The following is a 19,842-nucleotide window of genomic DNA, read 5'->3' on the forward strand; positions in this document are numbered from 1 at the left end:
AAGATTGTAAACAGTAAGACAAAGGATGTTATTATCAACTTAAACAAATTTTCTCATTTAGTTTTGTATGATTTTTGTACATGATCATTAATTTTATGTATACAGATTTTAATATTTCTATGGACAATCATGGTCATTATTATACAGAATACAAAAACAAAGACACCTGAAAAACAATATTTAAATGGGCTTATCAAATAAAGTACAGAGTTCACAGAAGTCAGACCCACTCACTGATAAAACCAGAGTTGCTTACACTGGCACTGGCTCTGCAACGAAATGGTTTGTGCTTACAATTTTATTGTCTTTTAGAATGCATCATAAAATAACTTATTGAACACTAGTAAACTTAGTATGTCTATATTATTAAAATATTACAATCTTATTATAAAAAATGGTATATTATAAAATTACATCCATGGCTGTTATAATTCCAGTTTAACATACAAATTTAATGAAATAGAGTAGTTACCGTGTTGAACAGATTTTTAAAATAAACTAATGCTATTTATCATATCATTAATTGTTATTTTTATTGATTTGTTATAAAGAAAAATCTCAAATAAGACAAGCAAAATGTAAACATTTCATAAAGTTACAAGAGACTACAACTTTAGTCAGGTTTTGAAGCATAAAGTAAGTCTCTACTTACTTAGTTTAACCTTAAAGTTTCCAATGTTTGATAAACATAACCGGTATTTACTCATTAAACTAGAAACGCTTCATCAGTGGTAGATTACCACCTAAAAATTGTTATAAACACATAATGTTTGTTAGTATATTTTGTTAAGAGGCTGATACTCTTTTCAGCTTTATTTTGTCCTTCTTCATGGGCCACTGGGACGTATAAAATAGAATAATAGGGAAGTCGATGCAGTACAAGTTTGGCAGGGGTGATAAAAAGTTCATCGGCCACTGACAGAATACAACCCATGCTATCTCTAACCCACACCACAGACAAATGATATATTTATGTTTGTTCAACTGTGGCAATACTCAAAGTGCGATGCTCTAGAATGAGTTTACCTCGTAATAGTTTTTATACAAAACAACAATTCAATTCTTTCCCTCCCCTGTACTTTTTCTAGACTATTTTAGACAACGTACTCTCAGCTTATAAGTACGGCAAATTAATGTCCTATCCCACCAAATTCAATGGGCGAAGGTAATTTGATTATACAAAAACTGGATTAATATGAAATAATACGCTAAATCGTCCTTTTTATACTAAAATTGGATTTTAAACATTAAGTAAGCCTTCATATCCAAAATAATACTATGGAGTTTGTTTGGGTATTTTAAGGTTATTATATCATTGTTACTGAAAAGCGCGAATTCTTCAGGGTTGATAGAGGATGTGAATACAAACATGTTTTGTACAATACACATGGGGTCGCAAATGTTCCGTTTCCGAGAAAATTAGGAATTTGTGAAACAAATAACTAACTCCCTTTGAAATTTAGCCAGAAAAAAAATGCAAAGCTATAAAAACCGAATGTTGGTTTCTTTCTTAATTACAAATTAAAATATGTAACGTAGAAAATATATTGATTGTTTTCATTATTTGTTGCAACAGTAGCGTAGCCAGAAATTTCGTTCGGGGGGGGGGTCCGAAACCGGGGGATCCGGGGACGTTTTGTGTGTTATTTGCCAATGAATTCACTGGTAAAAGGTAAATACCAAAAACATGGAGCTTTAGTAACTACGCCTATAGAAAGTGGAAATATGTTATAGGCAAATTAAACTCTCACAGCAACTCTAGTACCACAAATTTTCTTGTATAGCTACAGAAACTTTACGAAGTTTCGATTCTGGCCGGGTAGAAGGCACCAAAAGTGATAAGAAAGAAAAAGAACACAACAGAGCTTCACTCAAGCGTATAATTGACTCAACTATATTCTGTGGAGAAAATGAAATACCCCTTCGGGGACATTGGGCTACTGACGGCCGAAAACCCTTTAGAAAGAAGGGCGATTTTCGAGCGTAGCTCGGGTACAGATCAAACTAACGCAACGGTCGGAAAATGCACCGGAAAAACTCTACTGATTAGAAGTTCGGCCACTTTGGATTTCACTGATTGGGGTATTTATGAATGAGTTATAATGACGATTTTTTGTATCATTACACTGTAGACGAGTATATAATTATCGGGAAAAAATCACTTTCGGTCGGAAATGAAATACACCTGAAAAACTCTAATGATTAGAACTTCAATTACTTCGGACTTTGGTTATTGACGTAAACGTGGTATTTTTTATTGAGTTAGGACGACGATTTTTTTTGTCATCATTAAACTGTACTCGACTACCTATATAATTATCGAGAAAAAAAAACACTTCCGGTCGGTAAATACCGAAGAAAAGCTCTCTACTGATTCGTTTTGACGATTTTGGATTTCACTGGTTGAGTGGTTGAGGTAAAAGTAGTACTTATAATTAATTATGTTAGGACATTGAAATTTAGAGATTAATTCAACGCCGACTAATAAATATATAATTATCGAGAAAAAAAACAAAAATAATCACTTCCGATCGGAATATACTATGGAAAATAAAAAAAATACCTCAGTCAGTGAAATCCAAAGTAGTCGAAAACTTCTTATCAGTAGAGTTTTTCCGGTGTATTATCTGACCGGTGAAGCGATTTTTTCAATTTTCTTTCATAATTATAAAGATATTAGTCGGCGTTCAATTGATACCTAAAATCAATGTTCTAACATAATTCTAAGTACCACTTTTATCTCAACGACTCAACCAGTGAAATCCAAAATCGTCAAAATCTGAATCAGTAGAGCTTTTCCTCGGTATATTCCGACCGGAGTAATAATAATAAAAAACTTTATTTATTGTGTCAACAATAATAAAAATTGCGTACAATCGTCAAATTAAATTATTTAGAAATATGTATATCTATTTTAAATTGCCCCCATTCATACCCGTTTCATACACAGTCCACACTCATTCCTAAGACTGATACATACTTACAGCCATACGTTTTAAAATCTTCTAAATTTTACCACCAAAAATAGAGGATGACCGAATTACTTTAAATTTTCATCCAGTGGCTCAGCATAAACTCTTCCACTGAATAAAACACCCTCGACGCAAAAAAGTGTCTCAATCGAGCTTTAAATTTTGTTGGTTCATTCAAATTTTTGATTTCCTCAGGGAGCTTTGTTGATCAGCTTAACAACCAACCTCGGATGGCAAACGTTTGAATGCGGCTGTTCTATGCGGATGTAACCGAAGGTTGTCCCTGCCTCTTGTCCCATATTGATAGACGTCCCTGCCCCGGACGAAACTCGCACTTAAATCGGCAGTACAGGGCGACATCGAGGATGTAGAGACAGGGCAAAGTTAGAAATCCAAGCTCCCTAAAGGCATCTCTGCATGAATTTCGGGATTTCAATTTTGAAATGATGCGGACAGCTTTCTTTTGACTTCTAAATACTCGCTCAAATTTGTATTTAGAACAGCTGCCCCCATAGCCTCAACTCGTACATTAGATGGGGGGGTGTACAAAGCCGAAGTAGGCCATTTTAGTACATCCCGGGAGCAAAATTTGGAAAGGTTCCGTAGAGCATAAATGCCTGAAGAAACCTTTGAGCAGGTACTTTCAATGTGATTGTTCTCAATTCAGACTTCGATTAAGGTACATTCCGAGGAACTTGGTGGAATCAGTTTCCTCTATGAAGACATCGTCCGCCATCACAGCAGCGCGATCCTCAATCTCTCTTTGCCGCAAACAGAAATTTAGTGCATTTGATTTGAAGTTTGTTGGTCCTCAGATTTAATTTAGAAAAAAACTGAATACATGAATTCAGTTCTAAAAAGGAAATGATTTTCTAATTCATGTTTTGTTAGAGCTTTAATGCAGAGCGTTTGTATCGTCAACATACTGGACCATTTTCCCTCTCAGGAGCGATGAGTTCCGCCTGCTGATGTACACAAGGAACAAGACTGGTCCAAGTATAGATCCCTGTGGGACTCCATAGGAAAAAAGTCGCTAATTTAAAGTGATTTAATTGTTTTTTTTCTCGATAATTATATATGTATTAGTCGGCGTTGAATTAATACCTAAAATCCACCGTCCTAACATAATCCTAAGTACCACTTTTACCTCAACCACTCAACCAATGAAATCCAAAATTGTCAAAACTTGAATCTGTAGAGAGCTTTTCTTTTTGTATTTACCGACCGGAAGTGATTTTTTTTCTCGATAATTATATAGGTACGGTGTACAGTTTAATGATAACAAAAATCGTCGTCCTAACTCAATCGAAAACCCCACGTTTTACCTCAATCATTGAAGTTTCAAATTAGTTGAAGTTCTAATCAGTAGAGTTTTCAAGTGTATTTTCCGTCCGAAAGTGATTTTTTTTCAATAATTATATACACGTTTACAGTTTAATGACACCTAAAATCAACGTCGTAACTTAATTCTAAGCAGTCACTTTACGTCCCCACGACGAATTTGAACGAAGTGGTCGCTAATTTAAAACTGTTCGTCGTGTTACGGTTCAGGTGACTTTGCGACGTCACGTGACCGCGCTGTATAGAAATACCGTGATTACACTACACTATCCGAAAGGCCGAGCCCAAAAGTATCGTTTGATACTTTATGATGAAAGGACAATTATATTTTTAACAACGGTCACTTCAATCAGTGAAATCAATCAATTTTAATGTTTGTAGACAAGAGTAATGATAACTGTCCTTCTTTCTCCTGCTCCATGCTTTATTTTTTAATATGTCTTAAAAATTTCGGGGGGGGGGGGGGTCCGGACCCCCTGGACCCCCCATTCGCTACGCCACTGTGTTGCAATTAATTTCTCTTCTAAAAACAAAGAGACGGTTTAAAATTTTAAATGGCAAGTCTGGAAAGTCTTATAAAGAGTAGAAAACTGTACTGTTCATAAAAATTGGCTTGTATTCAAATTTATGACAGTTTAAAAGTTTGAATTCCATATTTTAGTAAAAAAATTACCTCCCTAATTTTTATTCATGACTGTTATAATTTCATTGGTAAATTGTAAATTTATTGGTAGAATGTGTGCACACACTTCCCCTTCCCAAAAATGTGAGTTGCTCAATTTTTGAAGCCTGAATACCGAGTACAATATTTTTAATTACTTGTTTAGTTAAACTGGTAGAAGGTAAGGTATGATCATTTTGTAAATAGATAATTATGTGTTTTTTGTTCATAACAATACCTAAATTTAATAAATCACAAAATAAGGGTCAACTTTTTAAAATTTAAAGTAAATTTTTGAAAGGAGAGGCAGATTAACCAGTCTTAAATGAACACCTATTACGTAAGCTTTCAGATTTTCTAATGAATACATAACTTTAAATTAGTTCAATACATGGAATTAGAGTTATTTCATTTCAATCTGCATGAATAATACTAAATACGAAAGTAAAAATATTATATTTTACTCACTAACTCACACGTTGAATCAAATATGAAACACTTAACCACAGAGTAATAAGGTATATACCTTATTACTTTGTGACTTAACTGTTACGACCCCCAGTGTACAGTTTTAAGGCCAAACCGGTAACATCTTATACGTCTCAATCAAACAATTTAAAATATTAAATTATCATTAGTATATTTTATTTGCTTTATTCAACATAAAATTTAATGCTTTAATTGTAATAATGAACAATAAATATAGTACAGTCAGTCGTATTATATTAAGCAATGCATGAGGAGATGTATAATTGTAATATATCATAGGCTATGAATTGTAAGTCCAGGTCTGCCACCCGTAAGTCTGAAAACTGGCTGGACAGAAACTCGTATATGCAGAGCAGATGCGCAGTTAAGTGTGCAGTAAACGCGCAGGAATGTGCTGATTCTGCTGAGTAAGTTGTTGGGTCACGCCACTACGGGGCGGGGGGGAGGGGATTGCCCCAAGAGCGGAAGGGGAAGTGCATTGTTCTCAGAGCAGTCTTGTCCGACGAGCTCCTTGTGGGCCGATCAGAAACCTCAGGGTAAAAGAGTGGGGATGGAGGGGCCCCTCCTCCCAACTAAGATAGCCCGTGTATCGGAATAGTGGAATGAACTGTCCCACGCGTTCTCGCTCCATACTTTTTTGTATTTAATTGTTCAGCACCTGGCAAAAGTATTAAAATGTACCACTGTGTTTTTTATACTCTGAGTTAAACACATATTCAATAGTTTGGTACAGCATACATATATTTTAATTACATTTTCAAGCTGTGTGTTGCAGGATGCAGCTTAATTAAGTTGATTTCATTAAACATTGAGTTTATAACATAATTAATAACAGGCAATTCATCACTGGCAAACCTATTAAACTGTACCACTGTGTTTTTAGCTTATACTCTGACTCAAACACCTTGCAGTAGTTTGGTACATATTAATAAACCAATACAACGGAGTATCGAAAGACCCAACAAGACGTAAGGAAGTCTAATGTAACAAAGTAATCTTGTTACATGCATAATCTTGTTAATTTTAATAGCTTTCCAATGGAATAAAAAATACATGTACCGTCGTTTTAAGACGGTACATATCAGCCGTATGTTCGGGGTTTGTCGGAACTGCTCGGCTCTGATCAGCCGTATGTTCGGGATTTGTCGGCAGTGCTCGGCTCTGACCAGTCTAATGTTCGTGATTTGTCGGTACTGAACGGCTCTGCCCGTATACAGGGTGTTCTGAAAAAAGGTGCCCATAAGTCAGGGCGTGATTCCTCACATCGAAATAAGAAAAAAAAGGTCTAATTAACATAGGTCCGAAAATGCTTAGTTACCAAGTTATACAGGGTGAAAGATTTCGTCTGAATTTCAGTTCCCCTGCTGCAACGAAGCCCTACGGGTATTTTTTGGCTGTTAATTAAGATGTAAAAATTTTAGCGTAATTTATGTAAAATGAACTGAAAAAATTAAATAAAAACCGTTTCCAGACCTGTAGCTACAGTAATTTTTAAGATATGTGACGAAATACGCGAAACTTGGTCCCGAAAAAACAAGTTACATTTAGGTTTGAAGCAGATTTACTATGTTTAAATGTACAAATAAACACAAAATATTTTTTCACGGTACTTGTAGAAAATTTAATTTCGAAGAGAAAGATGTAAAATAAGTCTATAATAGACAAACGCAAACTTTAAAAAATAATCCTTAATTACATACAAAACGCATGAAAAATAGACAAAATCTGTTAAGCTCTCTACAAATGTAATATTGAAATTAAAACAGCTGTTTTATTAAAACAAATTAATGAGTTACTATTATTTTTTATCAAGTAAATATTTTTAAACAATCATACATTATCATACATAAAAAGTTATCTGAATTATTTTTAACAATCATACATTATCATACATAAAAAGTTATCTGAATTATCATTCAACAAAAAAGTTTACACTTGTCCTAAAAAACTAACCACGTCACAGTAGATGTTCAAAAATGTTTCCCTTCATTCAAAATACAAGCATCCAGCCGTCTTCTCATAGACTGCCGAACTCTTTCGAAGATCCCAGGTGTCTCACGTATCCTTTGAATCCCGTTAACAATCCTTATTCGCAACACTTCTATGGTATCCACAGGCCCGAGTCGTAGACAAGCGTCTTTAAATGTCCCCATAAGAAAAAGTCTAGAGGATTGAGGTCAGGTGACCTTGCAGGCCATGCTACTGGGGCTCCTCGACCAATCCATCTGTTTGGATATGCTTCATTTAAAATTCTCTTACTTGTAATGTGTAATGAGCTGGAGCTCCATCCTGCATGAACCACATGTTGTTGCGTGTGTATAGTGGCACATCTTCGAGTAACTCATTCAGATTAGTCGTCAAGAAATGTAAATAATTTTCACCATTGAGCGTATCAGGTAAAAAACTAATAAAAATTTTATCACCCAGAATAGCAGCCCATACGTTTATAGAAAACTGATATTGGTGACGGTTCTCTGAAATAGCACGTGGATGGATTTTCAATTGCCCACATGTGAGTATTGTGGGTGTTAAGAATAGCCATTCTTGAAAATTTTGCTTCATCAGTAAAGATAATGTAATTTAAAAAATGTGGATTTCTGCACCTTTGGATAAGCCATTGGCATAGCTGAACACGAGGAAAGTAATCTCGAGGCAAAGAGCCTGGACCCTTTGATAGTGATAAGAATGCAACTGCTGCTCGTGTAAAATCTTCCAGACAATTGAATTACTAACACCGAAATCCAAGGCTAGTTCTCTAGTACTTCTTCCAGGATGATTCTCTATTTCGTCCAACACGCCCTCCTCCAATTCAGCTGTACACGTTGTACGTGGCTGTCCTGATCTACCAAACTTTTTCCAGATTTAAAGGTTCCCGTCTCGCTTAGCCTTCTATGAATGGAAGAAAAACATTTTATGAGTCGGTAACTGTCTATGAGGAAAAATGTTCCTGATAGAGTCGTCTAGCCTGACGACTGTTGCAATGTGCAAGGAACCGTACATTAAATGCATGTCTGCCATTTCACCATTAGTGTACATAATATTCATATTACCTGCCATGATGAATAAGATATTATTAGCTATCAAAAATTAACTTCAACGGCACTCGCACTAACTTGTATTAAAGTACAGATCAACACACGCACTTAATGAGCAATGGAAAAATAGCTGCTTGTAATGTTTATTTAAATTATTATAAACAATGTTACATTGTTAAAACATATCTTTTAAATAGAAATTATTTTGTTTCTCAAATCAAATATTTTAATAAACTGTTTTAATTTCAATATTACATTTGTAGAGAGCTTAACAGATTTTGTCTATTTTTTTCATGCGTTTTGTATGTAATTAAGGATTATTTTTTAAAGTTTGCGTTTGTCTATTATAGACTTATTTTACATCTTTTCTCTTCGAAATTAAATTTTTCTACAAGTACCGTGAAAAAATATTTTGTGTTTATTGTACATTTAACATAGTAAATCTGCTTCAAACCTAAATGTAACTTGTTTTTCGGGACCAAGTTTCGCGTATTTTCGTCACATATCTTAAAAAATTACTGTAGCTACAGGTTCTGGAAACGGTTTTATTCAATTTTTCAGTTCATTTTACATAAAGTACGCTAAATTGTACATCTTAATTAACAGCCAACAAATACCCGTAGGGCTTCGTTGCAGCAGGGGAACTGAAATTCAGACGAAATCTTTCACCCTGTATAACTTGGTAACTAAGCATTTTCGGACCTATGTTAATTAGACCTTTTTTTTTCTTATTTTGATGTGAGGAATCACGCCCTGACTTATGGGCACCTTTTTTCAGAACACCCTGTATATAATATATCACTGAATATGGCTTACCAATACTGCCACACAAATGACCTAGTGGTTAATACATCAAAGACAAAACAGTTAGCATTTGGCAGAAGACGAAACCAAGTCCCAACTCTTCCAAAAGTTGAAGTGAAACCACAGGCCAAATTTCTAGGAGTGACTATTGACGGAAATATGTCATGGACATAATCATGTTGACATCCTATGTAAGAAATTGAATACAAGCCTTTACATCTTAAAACGAATAAAAGCTATCAGAAACAGTGCAACAACAAAATCAACATACTTTGCCATATTTGAAACACACATATGATATGGCATAGCTATCTGGGGAGGAACATCTCAAGGGAACCTGCGAAGAATTCTCCGTCTTCAGAAGCAAGCGATGAGAATCCTAAATTGCCTGGGACCAAGAGACACCTACAGAAGATCTTTTACAGACCTCAGAATTATGACCGTGATATCCCTCTATATCCAGGAAGTTATATTATATGTTGATGGGAAAAACTTACCTTGAGCAGCCGACCTACTACACCAGACATGCTACAGACTACCATTTACCAGAATACCATCTCACACTGTATCGAAGCTGTTCCACCTACTACTGGTAGAAATGAAGATTCTCACGGGAAAGAAACTAAAGAAATCGCTGACTCAATGGCTGACTTGAAGACCCTTCTACACACTGGAATAATACCTGTTCTGGGAAGACTAAAAAAAAGAAACCTTGCGTTTTAACTTTATAAACAACCATATGTACTCTTGAACAAACATTATTATTGTAAATATTACAGACATGAAATTATTGTAAATTGATGCTATACGTCTCAAAGATATTGTAATAAAGGGTTTCTGACTTCTGATCTTTTGGTCTACGGAAACAGTGGAAAAGGAGTAAAGACTTTTTCTAAATAGTTTTAAACATGAATGTTTTACTTTTGTCCGCTGGTGGGTACTAAACTTTGACTTCCCTCAGGTGAGGACTTTGGTACTCCTGGGTCTCTTGTATGGCATCTGTCATGGTTCCCGGATCCTGGTGTTCTATCCCGGACCCTCCACTAGTCTGCTCCCCAGCTTCTCTCAGCTGTTCCAGGAACTCGCCCGTAGAGGTCACCAGCTTACAGTGGTCACGGCGTACAAGCTGAGAGGTCTTGAAGATCAGAACATTAAGCAGCTTCTCATGGACCACTCTACATCTCATGATGGTAAGTAAGTCTTTACTTCTATAATACTCGATGTGTTAAACATATTTGTCTATACAGTTTCTGATCGCATTAATCAACTGATTATTTTATTTATTTAACACTATGTAGCTAGCTATTTACACATAGCAGTGTGTTGGTGACATAATTTTCCATTTTTATTTCATTAATAATAAAAAAATACTTTAAACCTTGAAGTGGTTCACAGACCTACCATAGGAAAACAGTGTTTCAGGCGAACCATTCAAGTGTTTTCTGAAGCTTATGTCCCACAAACAATTATATCTACAGATCCAGCATGTTATCATTTATTCATAAAAGAATACGATAAATAATTTGTTATCCTCAATATTCACTGAATTTTTAGAAAAAAAATTGAATGATTTGAGTTTCCCTGAAACATCACATCTGAGGAATAAGTGTACACAGTTAGTTTACAATGTCACAGTTAGCTGATTAGTGCTTTTGGTTGTATAGTAAAATGAGCTGTATTTATTGGCTGAGCATTAGCAAAGCAGCTATCTCAAGGGGCTGGAAAAATTTACTTCTGTCTGTCTGTCTATTTTGAAAGTGAACTAATCAATAGACTTGAAATTAAGCGATTGCATTAAGCTTCATTTCTATATCTGTACCTGGGAGGCAAAGGGCACTATGTCACAAAACTGTTACTTTTCAGGAGAACAGTTTGAAAAAAATGTTTCAATATAAAATGTTATATCTTATCATTTATATTCAATACTAAATTGATTTTTTTTTATATTTGATAATTTTAACTTATTGTCTATTTAAACTAACTGTTTTAAAACAAAAAAACGGTCATTTACCTATTTTAAAATATTTTATTAAAAAACTTGTTGGACTTGGTGCTTTTTACCTCTGAGAAAGTAGCGGGTTGTTAGAAATAAAAAGGACATAGAGTTTTAATTCTGTGAATTTTTTACAGTTTTAATACTTCATAGTACTTAACTGGTTACCATAGCAACTCAAAATTAAATAAAACACTGTAATTTCCAAAATAGTGCCAACTAATCAGAGTCTTCTTCTGGGTACATGGAGATGTTGTTGCTTCTCGGTAGATTTTTGAAGTAGTCATGGCACACAGTTGGGAGAGTTGGGAGTATTGGCAGTAGTGCTATCAGATCATTGTATTTTGCTACATTTATTGTAGTCTCTGGTGTGATACTAATAGAAGAGTTTCCGGGAACGATAGTTCTTGTCCTCTACGGGATCGAACATAACTCATTTCTGAAAAATCTCAAATGAAGTTTTGAAGAAGAGATGACCCATGTTTTCTTGTTTGGCCTGTATGTGTACAAAATGTGACATGAGAACAGTGTTTTTGTCAATATCATACTTCTGGACACAAACGGAGAATCTTTGCCTTTTAGCAAGGACTCAAAGTTTTTAAAATCCTCTAATTCCATGTTAAATACAGAGTATTTTGAAGAAGTTTGCCGCACCAATTGTTGCCAGTCCCAAGGTGTCAATATGCTCATACTGTTAGCTTTCTTTATTTTTCTCTCTATGAGAGCGTGAACAGTATCAGCCTCCATATGCGTATGACCTTGAGCAAAAACTTTTGATTAATGGTTTTTATCATAGATTTGTTTTTTGTGTTGACCATAACAGTTGTCAGTCCATAAAAGTGATATCTTGAACAGCTGAACCTGAAATCACATTGTCAGCCCACTTCATGATTAGCTGGGTAATTTCATTCCCTCCTCTTGCTCATTTTGTTTCGTCCCACATCAAGCAGTGAACTGTTGAGTCACAGGCATTCATGTATAGTAAAGTCAAGAGTCCACAGTTTTCTTTTGTAGAGGCTCAGCCCACTTGTAATTAAAGTGTCGGTAAACACTTCTGTAAATCACCAGTCAAAAAACTTTATAAGAAGGATCCTCCTTGGCAATTTTTGAGTCTGCGGCTTTCAAATCGTAACGCTTTGATCATATATGTGATCCTTGTACTCAGCTTGTATTGCCTCTCTTTCTAACTGACTCAAATTACCTTTAAGTTTAGCTTGGTAGGAATCGCATGTATCGCATGGGTCAACTTCAGGTGGTTTGAAGGAAAGATTGAACCTTTTGTTAAACACGTCACGATACACCCAGTTTTTACCAATATTTTCTTTCAGGGATGTTATTCGATTTACAGAACTCAAGGTATATCTCATACATTTTTTTAATTAACATAATGCAAATCATGGAATTTGAGGTTATGTTCAGTAAACATCTCAGTGGCACCATGTCAAAAACACATGGTACCTAATACCAGGTCTTTTATAAAAGTTTAAAAGTAAACAGCACTATGTCCAAATGGTGCCTTTTTCCTCTACGGATTTTACATTTTAATAAGAGGTATAAAGCACTATAACTAGTTGGTGCTTTTTACCTCTCAACTACTCAGTGACATAATGCCTTTTCCACTGGGCTATCTCCCTTATTAATAAAACATTGGACTTAGTGCTTTCTACCCCAAAAAGAAACATACAAGTAGAAAAACTTGGTGCTGATATCCCGATTTTGAAAAAAATGGACATAGTGCCCTTTACCTCCCAGGTACAGATATAGATATCATTGAGTTTGATGATTGTACATGTAAATCCATAGGACTTGGCTGAATGTTAATGAATATTTTTACACTGGTGTTATGGGTAAGCAAGATGGCAATGAGAAAATAGAATAAAAATGTTGTAAACAAGCTGAATACAACCATATAAGATTTTTAATGTGACATATTAACAAATTTATCTAGTTCATAGAGTAAAAAGAAAAACTATGGAGTGAAAATTCAATGCCAGCAGTTAGTGACAAAATTTGAGTTCAGCGCACTGCACTCTTGTATTGAAGTACTCTCCCTACCTCACCAGAACTTTGTTTATTTAAACACTGCTAAGAAACCAAACTCAATTAACAAAAATGTGAGTGAATCATGTGGCAAGATAACTTAAGAAAGATTTCATCTGTAGCTTTTGAAATTTCATTTCTACTTAGACAAGAATGAGTTTTATGATGGTGCATATCCAAACATGGAAATTGGCAGAGTGTCACTGAAGCCTATTAATAAGTAGGCTGAGAGAGTCTCTCTTTTGTCTGCCAGAAAAGATAAACATTTCTTTTCTATATGATTGTCTGTCTGTTTATCTCTCTGCAGTACATCTCGAGAATGAAATTAGCTAAAAATTTTAGCATACAACCTCAGCAAAGCCATATTGTGATGTACTCTTACCTTGTTTCAATTTAATAGAGATGATAGATCAAGAAAGGGTTCCGTATGCCCTGCAATAGCAAGGGAGTGGTACACCATATTTGGTAGTTCGGAGGAGGGTGGCGAAATTCCCCAGGAGGACCTGATCGGTTTTTTCGGTGGTTTGTAGAACTGCTGAAATCGTAGATTGGTCAGCCTCATGGTGTGCTTCCAGGGTGTGCAAAAGGTCCTTGAGGCTTAAGTGCATGGCAATAGGTTGCCTAATAGAAGAAGAAGGAGAAGAAGCAGCAGGGTTCCATAGAAATGATTATTATGGATACGACAAGGTATGGAAAATAAGAAACAGTAAAACAAGAAATAGTTTAGTTGATTATGATTGAGTTTAATTGTCTAAAACCATGACATCATAACTAGGTTTAGAACATTAATTGCTTGGAAGACAAACCACTATCTTCTCCAGCCTGGCATTTTCTGGTTTAATGCTCCCTTTTGGGTCAACTTTACTTTCATAAGAAGTACCAATTTACCTACTTCAGTGCAATACAGATGTTGCTTAGCAGAAAAATAATTTATTTTATATTTCAAGAACTGCATTAGTTTTAAGATATAAAACATATTTTAGTAAATTTAATGTTTTTGTTTGTTTTAGAGATGAAGAATATTGTAGATCTACCTCTGTTACCACACATTAACTTCCTGTGGCAGATGGCTTTAACAGATTGTGAGTCCTTATTTCAAAGCGTAAAGTTCAAAGAGTTTTTACGAGCAAATGAAACTTACGACTTGTTTATCGGGTCACCGTTCTATTTTTTGGAGTGTTCCATAGCTGTAGCCCATCACTTGAACCTCCCTGTTTTGAACATCTACTCTAACCAACTGCAGATCCACGCAACTCATCTGATGGGCCATGACTTCCCGTCATCTTACGTTGCTGGGTATGATCTTCACTTTAGCCACAAGATGAACTTTTGGGAACGTTCACTCAATTCAATCTTCTGTCTCGGTTATTCTATTGGACTCAGCATGTACTACGTTCCTCGGATGAATGGCATAGTTAGAGAACACTTTCCGCATCTTCCTCCACTCCAGGAGATGTTGCCTCAAATCTCGGTAACTCTACTCAATACAAACCTGGCAGTTCATCCATCACAACCCAGATTTCCTGGCATCATCCCGGTAGCAGGACTTACCATCCCGCAAAAGTTAAAATTACCCAAGGTACGCAATAATTGAGAGTCTTTACTTTTAGTTAACTATTGACAATAAATCATTTGGAATGCGCAGGCATTTACAATAATTACGTTATAACTTGTTATTTTTGAGACTAAATAACCTGTATTACTTGACAAAAGAAGAGAGTTGTTGAAGAAGAGATCAATTATGAGTTACCAGAATGTTGTGATGTAATCATTTTAGCACTTAACATGCGCAAATTTCACAATACTTTTATTATTTCATAGATGAAGGACTATGGAACTAAAATCCAAGGATTATATTTATGAGTACCTATACAATTAATTTTTGCTCCATCAATTTAAAAGGCATTACATTCAGCTGTATAATATTTTATGGGACATAACATTCTATAAATAGCAATCATCTTAATTCAAAATTTAAGATTAACTTACTAAATTTGAAAATTATTTGAAAATCACTAAGGTTTATACTAATTTGATTTAGTTTTAAATATTAGAATATTACAAAGAAAACACCTGTAAATTAAAAAAATTTTATTGGTTACACAACTTAATCTTGTAATATCTATAAAATGGTTGTTATTACTAGCATTTACTCATGGCCTTGCCAAGAAAGTAGCCAAGAAAAGATTTTGGAGAGTCCAGACAACTGATATTTTTCTGTAGTGGACAGAGAGTAAGGCCCCATTTCGTTCCTTAAAAAGTTCTTGACCCGTATCTGTTTTGAGAACGATCTTTCAGCAGTACATGTCAATAATACTGAATTATTTAAAAAATAATTATCGTTTACTAAAAAAGTAATTGAAACCATTTAAAGTTTTAGGGGAGGTCCGGATCCCTTGTACCCCTTCGCTGGCTATGACCTTGGGCATTGCACATAGTTTTCAAAATCAAATATATCTGTTACTTGTTATTTCAATAGCGATGGTTAAGAGATTTAAAAGTTAAATAAACTTTTAACTGGTTCATGAAGCACTCGTGTTCTACTTCTGGTGTAAGGGGAGGAGTTAAAAATCCTGAAAACTAAGTTCATTGTAAATTTCAAAATAATCGTCTATAATAGATTTTGCATGATAATAGTCTTATTTGTTCTATGTAGTCTGGAAAATAATGGTCTGTAAACCAAGCTACAGTAAAAAGTTATACACAATTTCAAGGAAGCCGTCTAGTTTTGAGTACCTTATGTGCAAACATCAGAGCTTTGCTTATTAAAGTGGGTTCTACAAGAGCAGTTAAATAGTATTTCTAAAGTATTAAATTCATCACTGTGCAATATGTAGTAAAAATTATATAGCAATTTTGTTTTTGCAATCTGCGTAACACAAGTGATCAAGCACTGTGTATTGTGTATTTTCTAAAATTTAAATGTAAACGAATGTTTCTAACTCTTTGGTGAATTTCAGCTGAAAGTGTCAATAGCTGTTAGTGATCAGTTGACATTTGATAGTGTTTTGTTAATATTATCATTATTTTTCCGAATTAAAAAAAATGTCTAATATAATTTTTCAATTTTCTCTCTATAAAAACCTTTGGAGTCTCAATGAATATTTGAACAAATTAGTCAAATTAGTCCAGCCGTTCCCAATATTAGCAGTTCAGCTACTCTCAAGACATTTCAGTGATTCATTTTTATTTATAAGATTTTGCCGAATGAATCTCGAGCCGCGATTAGATTATTTTACTTTCATGGATGCAAATTCTTCCAAATATGAATGAAATGTTATGAATTAAAATACATATTTATGAGAAAAAATGTTTCCATTACAAATGTTAAATGTTTTTATTTTTTAAACAACATTTTTCACAATCTCAAGTTTATTAAATGTTACCATATGTAGCATAGAAATTAGGGTTTATCGCAATAGATCATTCTGAATGACAAATGATTTGGAGCATCTAATACCCATTTAAACCTTGGTATTTTTTTAAATCGGTTCATCTAAATAATCATTAGACTTTATAATTCAAAATGGCTTAATTTTAACCAGTATTTTATGAACAGTAATTTTTTAATTTCCATTGATTTTCATGTAATTAAAGAATTCAGTAAAAACATTTTGATCATTGTCATTGTGCAGGAGCTAGAGCAGTGGATGGATAAAAGTGAGAATGGAGTAATCCTGTTCAATGTAGGCAGCAACATCAACATGACCTCTCTGGCCCCTGAGGTGCTAGAGGTGATTCTGGGAGTATTCGACAGCCTCCCCCAGCGTGTCCTTATGAAGTGGGAGGGTGACGAGCTGGTTGGCAAGCCTGCAAATGTCCGAATCATTAAGTGTATTCCTCAAGCTGCTGTTCTAGGTAAACAGCAACACTGCCTGTTTAGAAATCTCTTGATTTTTGTTTCTAAATCCATTTTTAAACAGTTAGAAGTTTAATCTTTTAAGAAGTTTTTTTACTTTGCAAGACTTTGTAGGGACTAAAATGTCTGACATTCTGTGGTGTTTTCACCCAAGCCCACCCCAAGTGTCGGATGATGATCACCCATGGAGGTCTCCACTCCTGGATGGAGGCAGTCCATTATTCAGTACCTCTCCTGGGCATCCTGCCGTCTTTCCTGGATCAGTTTCATAACCTCGTAGAGATGCAGGAAAGAGGCCATGGAATATATTTCAAAGGGCCTTGGACACAGAACAATTTCCATTCTGCCATCAATGAAGTTCTGCATAATTACAAGTAAGTGTTATCAAATTAAATTGATAGAGTCCTTAGTTTTTGAAGGCAAAAAAGATAAATTTGTAACCCTCCTAAAGATAAAATTTCAAATGAAAACAAATCAGGAATTTATGAATTCAGATTTGATGACTGTGATAGAATTTGTTTGGACATACAAGAAGAACAATAAAAAGAAGATTTAAAGAACATTTATCTCACACAAAATATGGATGAATTTGAAAATATGCTGTAGCCAAGAACTGCATTGAATCGCACAATTTCTAATAAAAATATAAAATTAGTGGAAGAAGAAACAAAACCAATGGACTTACATGCTTGGGAATCAAGTAAACATAAATAAAGAAAAACTGATTAATGATAAAGAATGGCCTATTGAAAATACCATTATACTTTATTCTTAATTTATTAAAAAAACTAAACTCTACTCATGTCTAATTTTTCATACTGTATGAAATATTTTCCAAATTTTTGTATTTGCATGTTTACACTATATGGTGTTTTAATAATTAATAACAAATTAATTGTAATAAAGCTAATGTAAATATTTATTTGTGGAGTCACCTGATGATGAAACCTTTGGTTTTGAACGGCCTCTTCCAAAAAATAAATAATATGGAAAAGTGTTGTTTTACTAACCACTATCATTTGATTAATAAATACTTGCTTAAATCTTGAGCTAGCCTAAAATTTTAGTATTTTCTTAAGAACTCATTCATTAATACCAATTATACCATATTTTTGTAAGGGTATCACCAGTGGCGTAGCTACCTAGGGTGGCATCCGGTGCGGAAGTTGGTGGTGTCACCCCATCGAAAGTTAAAAGCAATAAATTTTATAATATGATAAAGGTCATGGATCATTTATTATTTATAATATTGAAGAAATAGCAAAACAATAATAACAAAGACAGAGAAGGGATTGTTATACAATTAAAATTTCTTCTTTCTGGCTTTGATAGCTGCAAACTCAGCAATAACTTCATAGAAATTTATATTTTGTATTGCCTCATGTTCAATCGCTAGAATGGGATGGGGAATCCCCCACGACAGCATCACGCTCTTTTGCGGGATTCCCCGAATTATATATAGAGCTGAGCTAGTGCTAGTAGACGAATCCCTGAAAATAAAACTTTTGTGCCAGCGATTTATTTTTTTGTACATTGTTCTTAAAGTTGAGAGACCGGGTGGGTGTCACCACAAAAAAGGTGACACACTGTGCGGCCCACCCCCGCTGGCTGCCCCCCCTTTGCTACGCCACTGGGCATCACTAAGTCTTGTTGACCATCATTGCTCTTCGTTATGAAGGATTATCCGTAATTTTCAGAACCTATTATTTTATTCGGTTAAAAAAAAAAATGAATATTAACAATTCAAATTGGTCCAGGTACAGAGAGAGAATCCAGCAAGCCTCCAAGATATTTTGGGACCAGCCTCTGAATCCTCTACAGACAGCTGTGTTCTGGACAGAGTATGTGATACGCCACAACGGCAGCAAGCACTTACTGAGCCCTGCTTTCACCTTACCTTGGTACCAAGCAGCTCTGCTGGACGTCGTAGGATTCCTTCTACTTTCTGTTCTAGCTCTTGTTCTTTTGTTTCGTGCAGCTCTCCGAGCTTTCAAACGCTGGCTGTTGGACTACGAATATATTATCTTCAATAAGTTCCTGAGAATTTGTTATAAATTAAAAGGAAATTAAATATTTAATATTAATTCTGATAAATACAGTAGTTTTTCCTCGCTTTTGAAAATTAATTAATTTTACGATTGCCTAAAATTGAATCGCTTTTGAATTCTAGTACGAGCTATTTAAGAAGTAATTTAATCAAGCTTAACACCAATGGTCAGGTGGATGGATCACATATTTTGGCTCATGAATGTAGATCATGCTTAAGAAATGTTACTAATTGTAATTATACAATTAGCCCTAATTATTTACAATCATGTCATAAAAGCAATTAATCATTTGTCTAGCTTTGACTTTTGATTAATTATAAGTAAAATTTGTGCTGATTATAAAGGCATCATTACATAGCTAAGCATAAGCTCGCAATCTTGCATCCTGACTCGTATCAGCCTAAAGTACACCTAAAAATTGGAATTCTAAAAAAGTTGATAAATTTTGTAATATTTGTGTTGTGAGATATGATGAAGTAAAGTAAAGTATAGTAATCTCTTATTTTACCAGTTTTTTTTTGTGGTGAAGGTGATCCTTCACCACAAAAATATAACCTTCTAAACTCGCATTCAGAAAAGTTTGTTTATTTTGTTACGTAA

At 34.6% G+C, this 19,842-nt stretch overlaps 1 protein-coding gene across 1 annotated transcript; it reads left to right on the plus strand.

Moving 5' to 3' along the window:
* Positions 1–219: 219 nt before the first annotated feature.
* Positions 220–19,307, plus strand: LOC124359966 (UDP-glucosyltransferase 2-like). The gene is made up of 6 exons (XM_046813168.1): positions 220–282; positions 10,264–10,492; positions 14,346–14,914; positions 16,971–17,193; positions 17,349–17,568; positions 18,952–19,307. Exons 1-6 carry the CDS (start codon positions 280–282, stop codon positions 19,262–19,264), a joined length of 1,557 nt encoding a protein of 518 aa, XP_046669124.1. The 5' UTR covers positions 220–279; the 3' UTR covers positions 19,265–19,307.
* Positions 19,308–19,842: the final 535 nt, after the last annotated feature.

The sequence above is a fragment of the Homalodisca vitripennis genome, chromosome 4, assembly GCF_021130785.1.
Source record: "Homalodisca vitripennis isolate AUS2020 chromosome 4, UT_GWSS_2.1, whole genome shotgun sequence".
Classification (NCBI taxonomy): domain Eukaryota; kingdom Metazoa; phylum Arthropoda; class Insecta; order Hemiptera; family Cicadellidae; genus Homalodisca; species Homalodisca vitripennis.

What these genes read in the sequence shown, in the direction of transcription:
- LOC124359966 (XM_046813168.1), top strand. An exon ending in CCACTCTACATCTCATGATG is followed by an intron (nt 10,493 to 14,345) that starts GTAAGTAAGTCT and finishes TGTTTGTTTTAG; the next exon opens with AGATGAAGAATATTGTAGAT. An exon ending in GAAGTTCTGCATAATTACAA is followed by an intron (nt 17,569 to 18,951) that starts GTAAGTGTTATC and finishes AAATTGGTCCAG; the next exon opens with GTACAGAGAGAGAATCCAGC.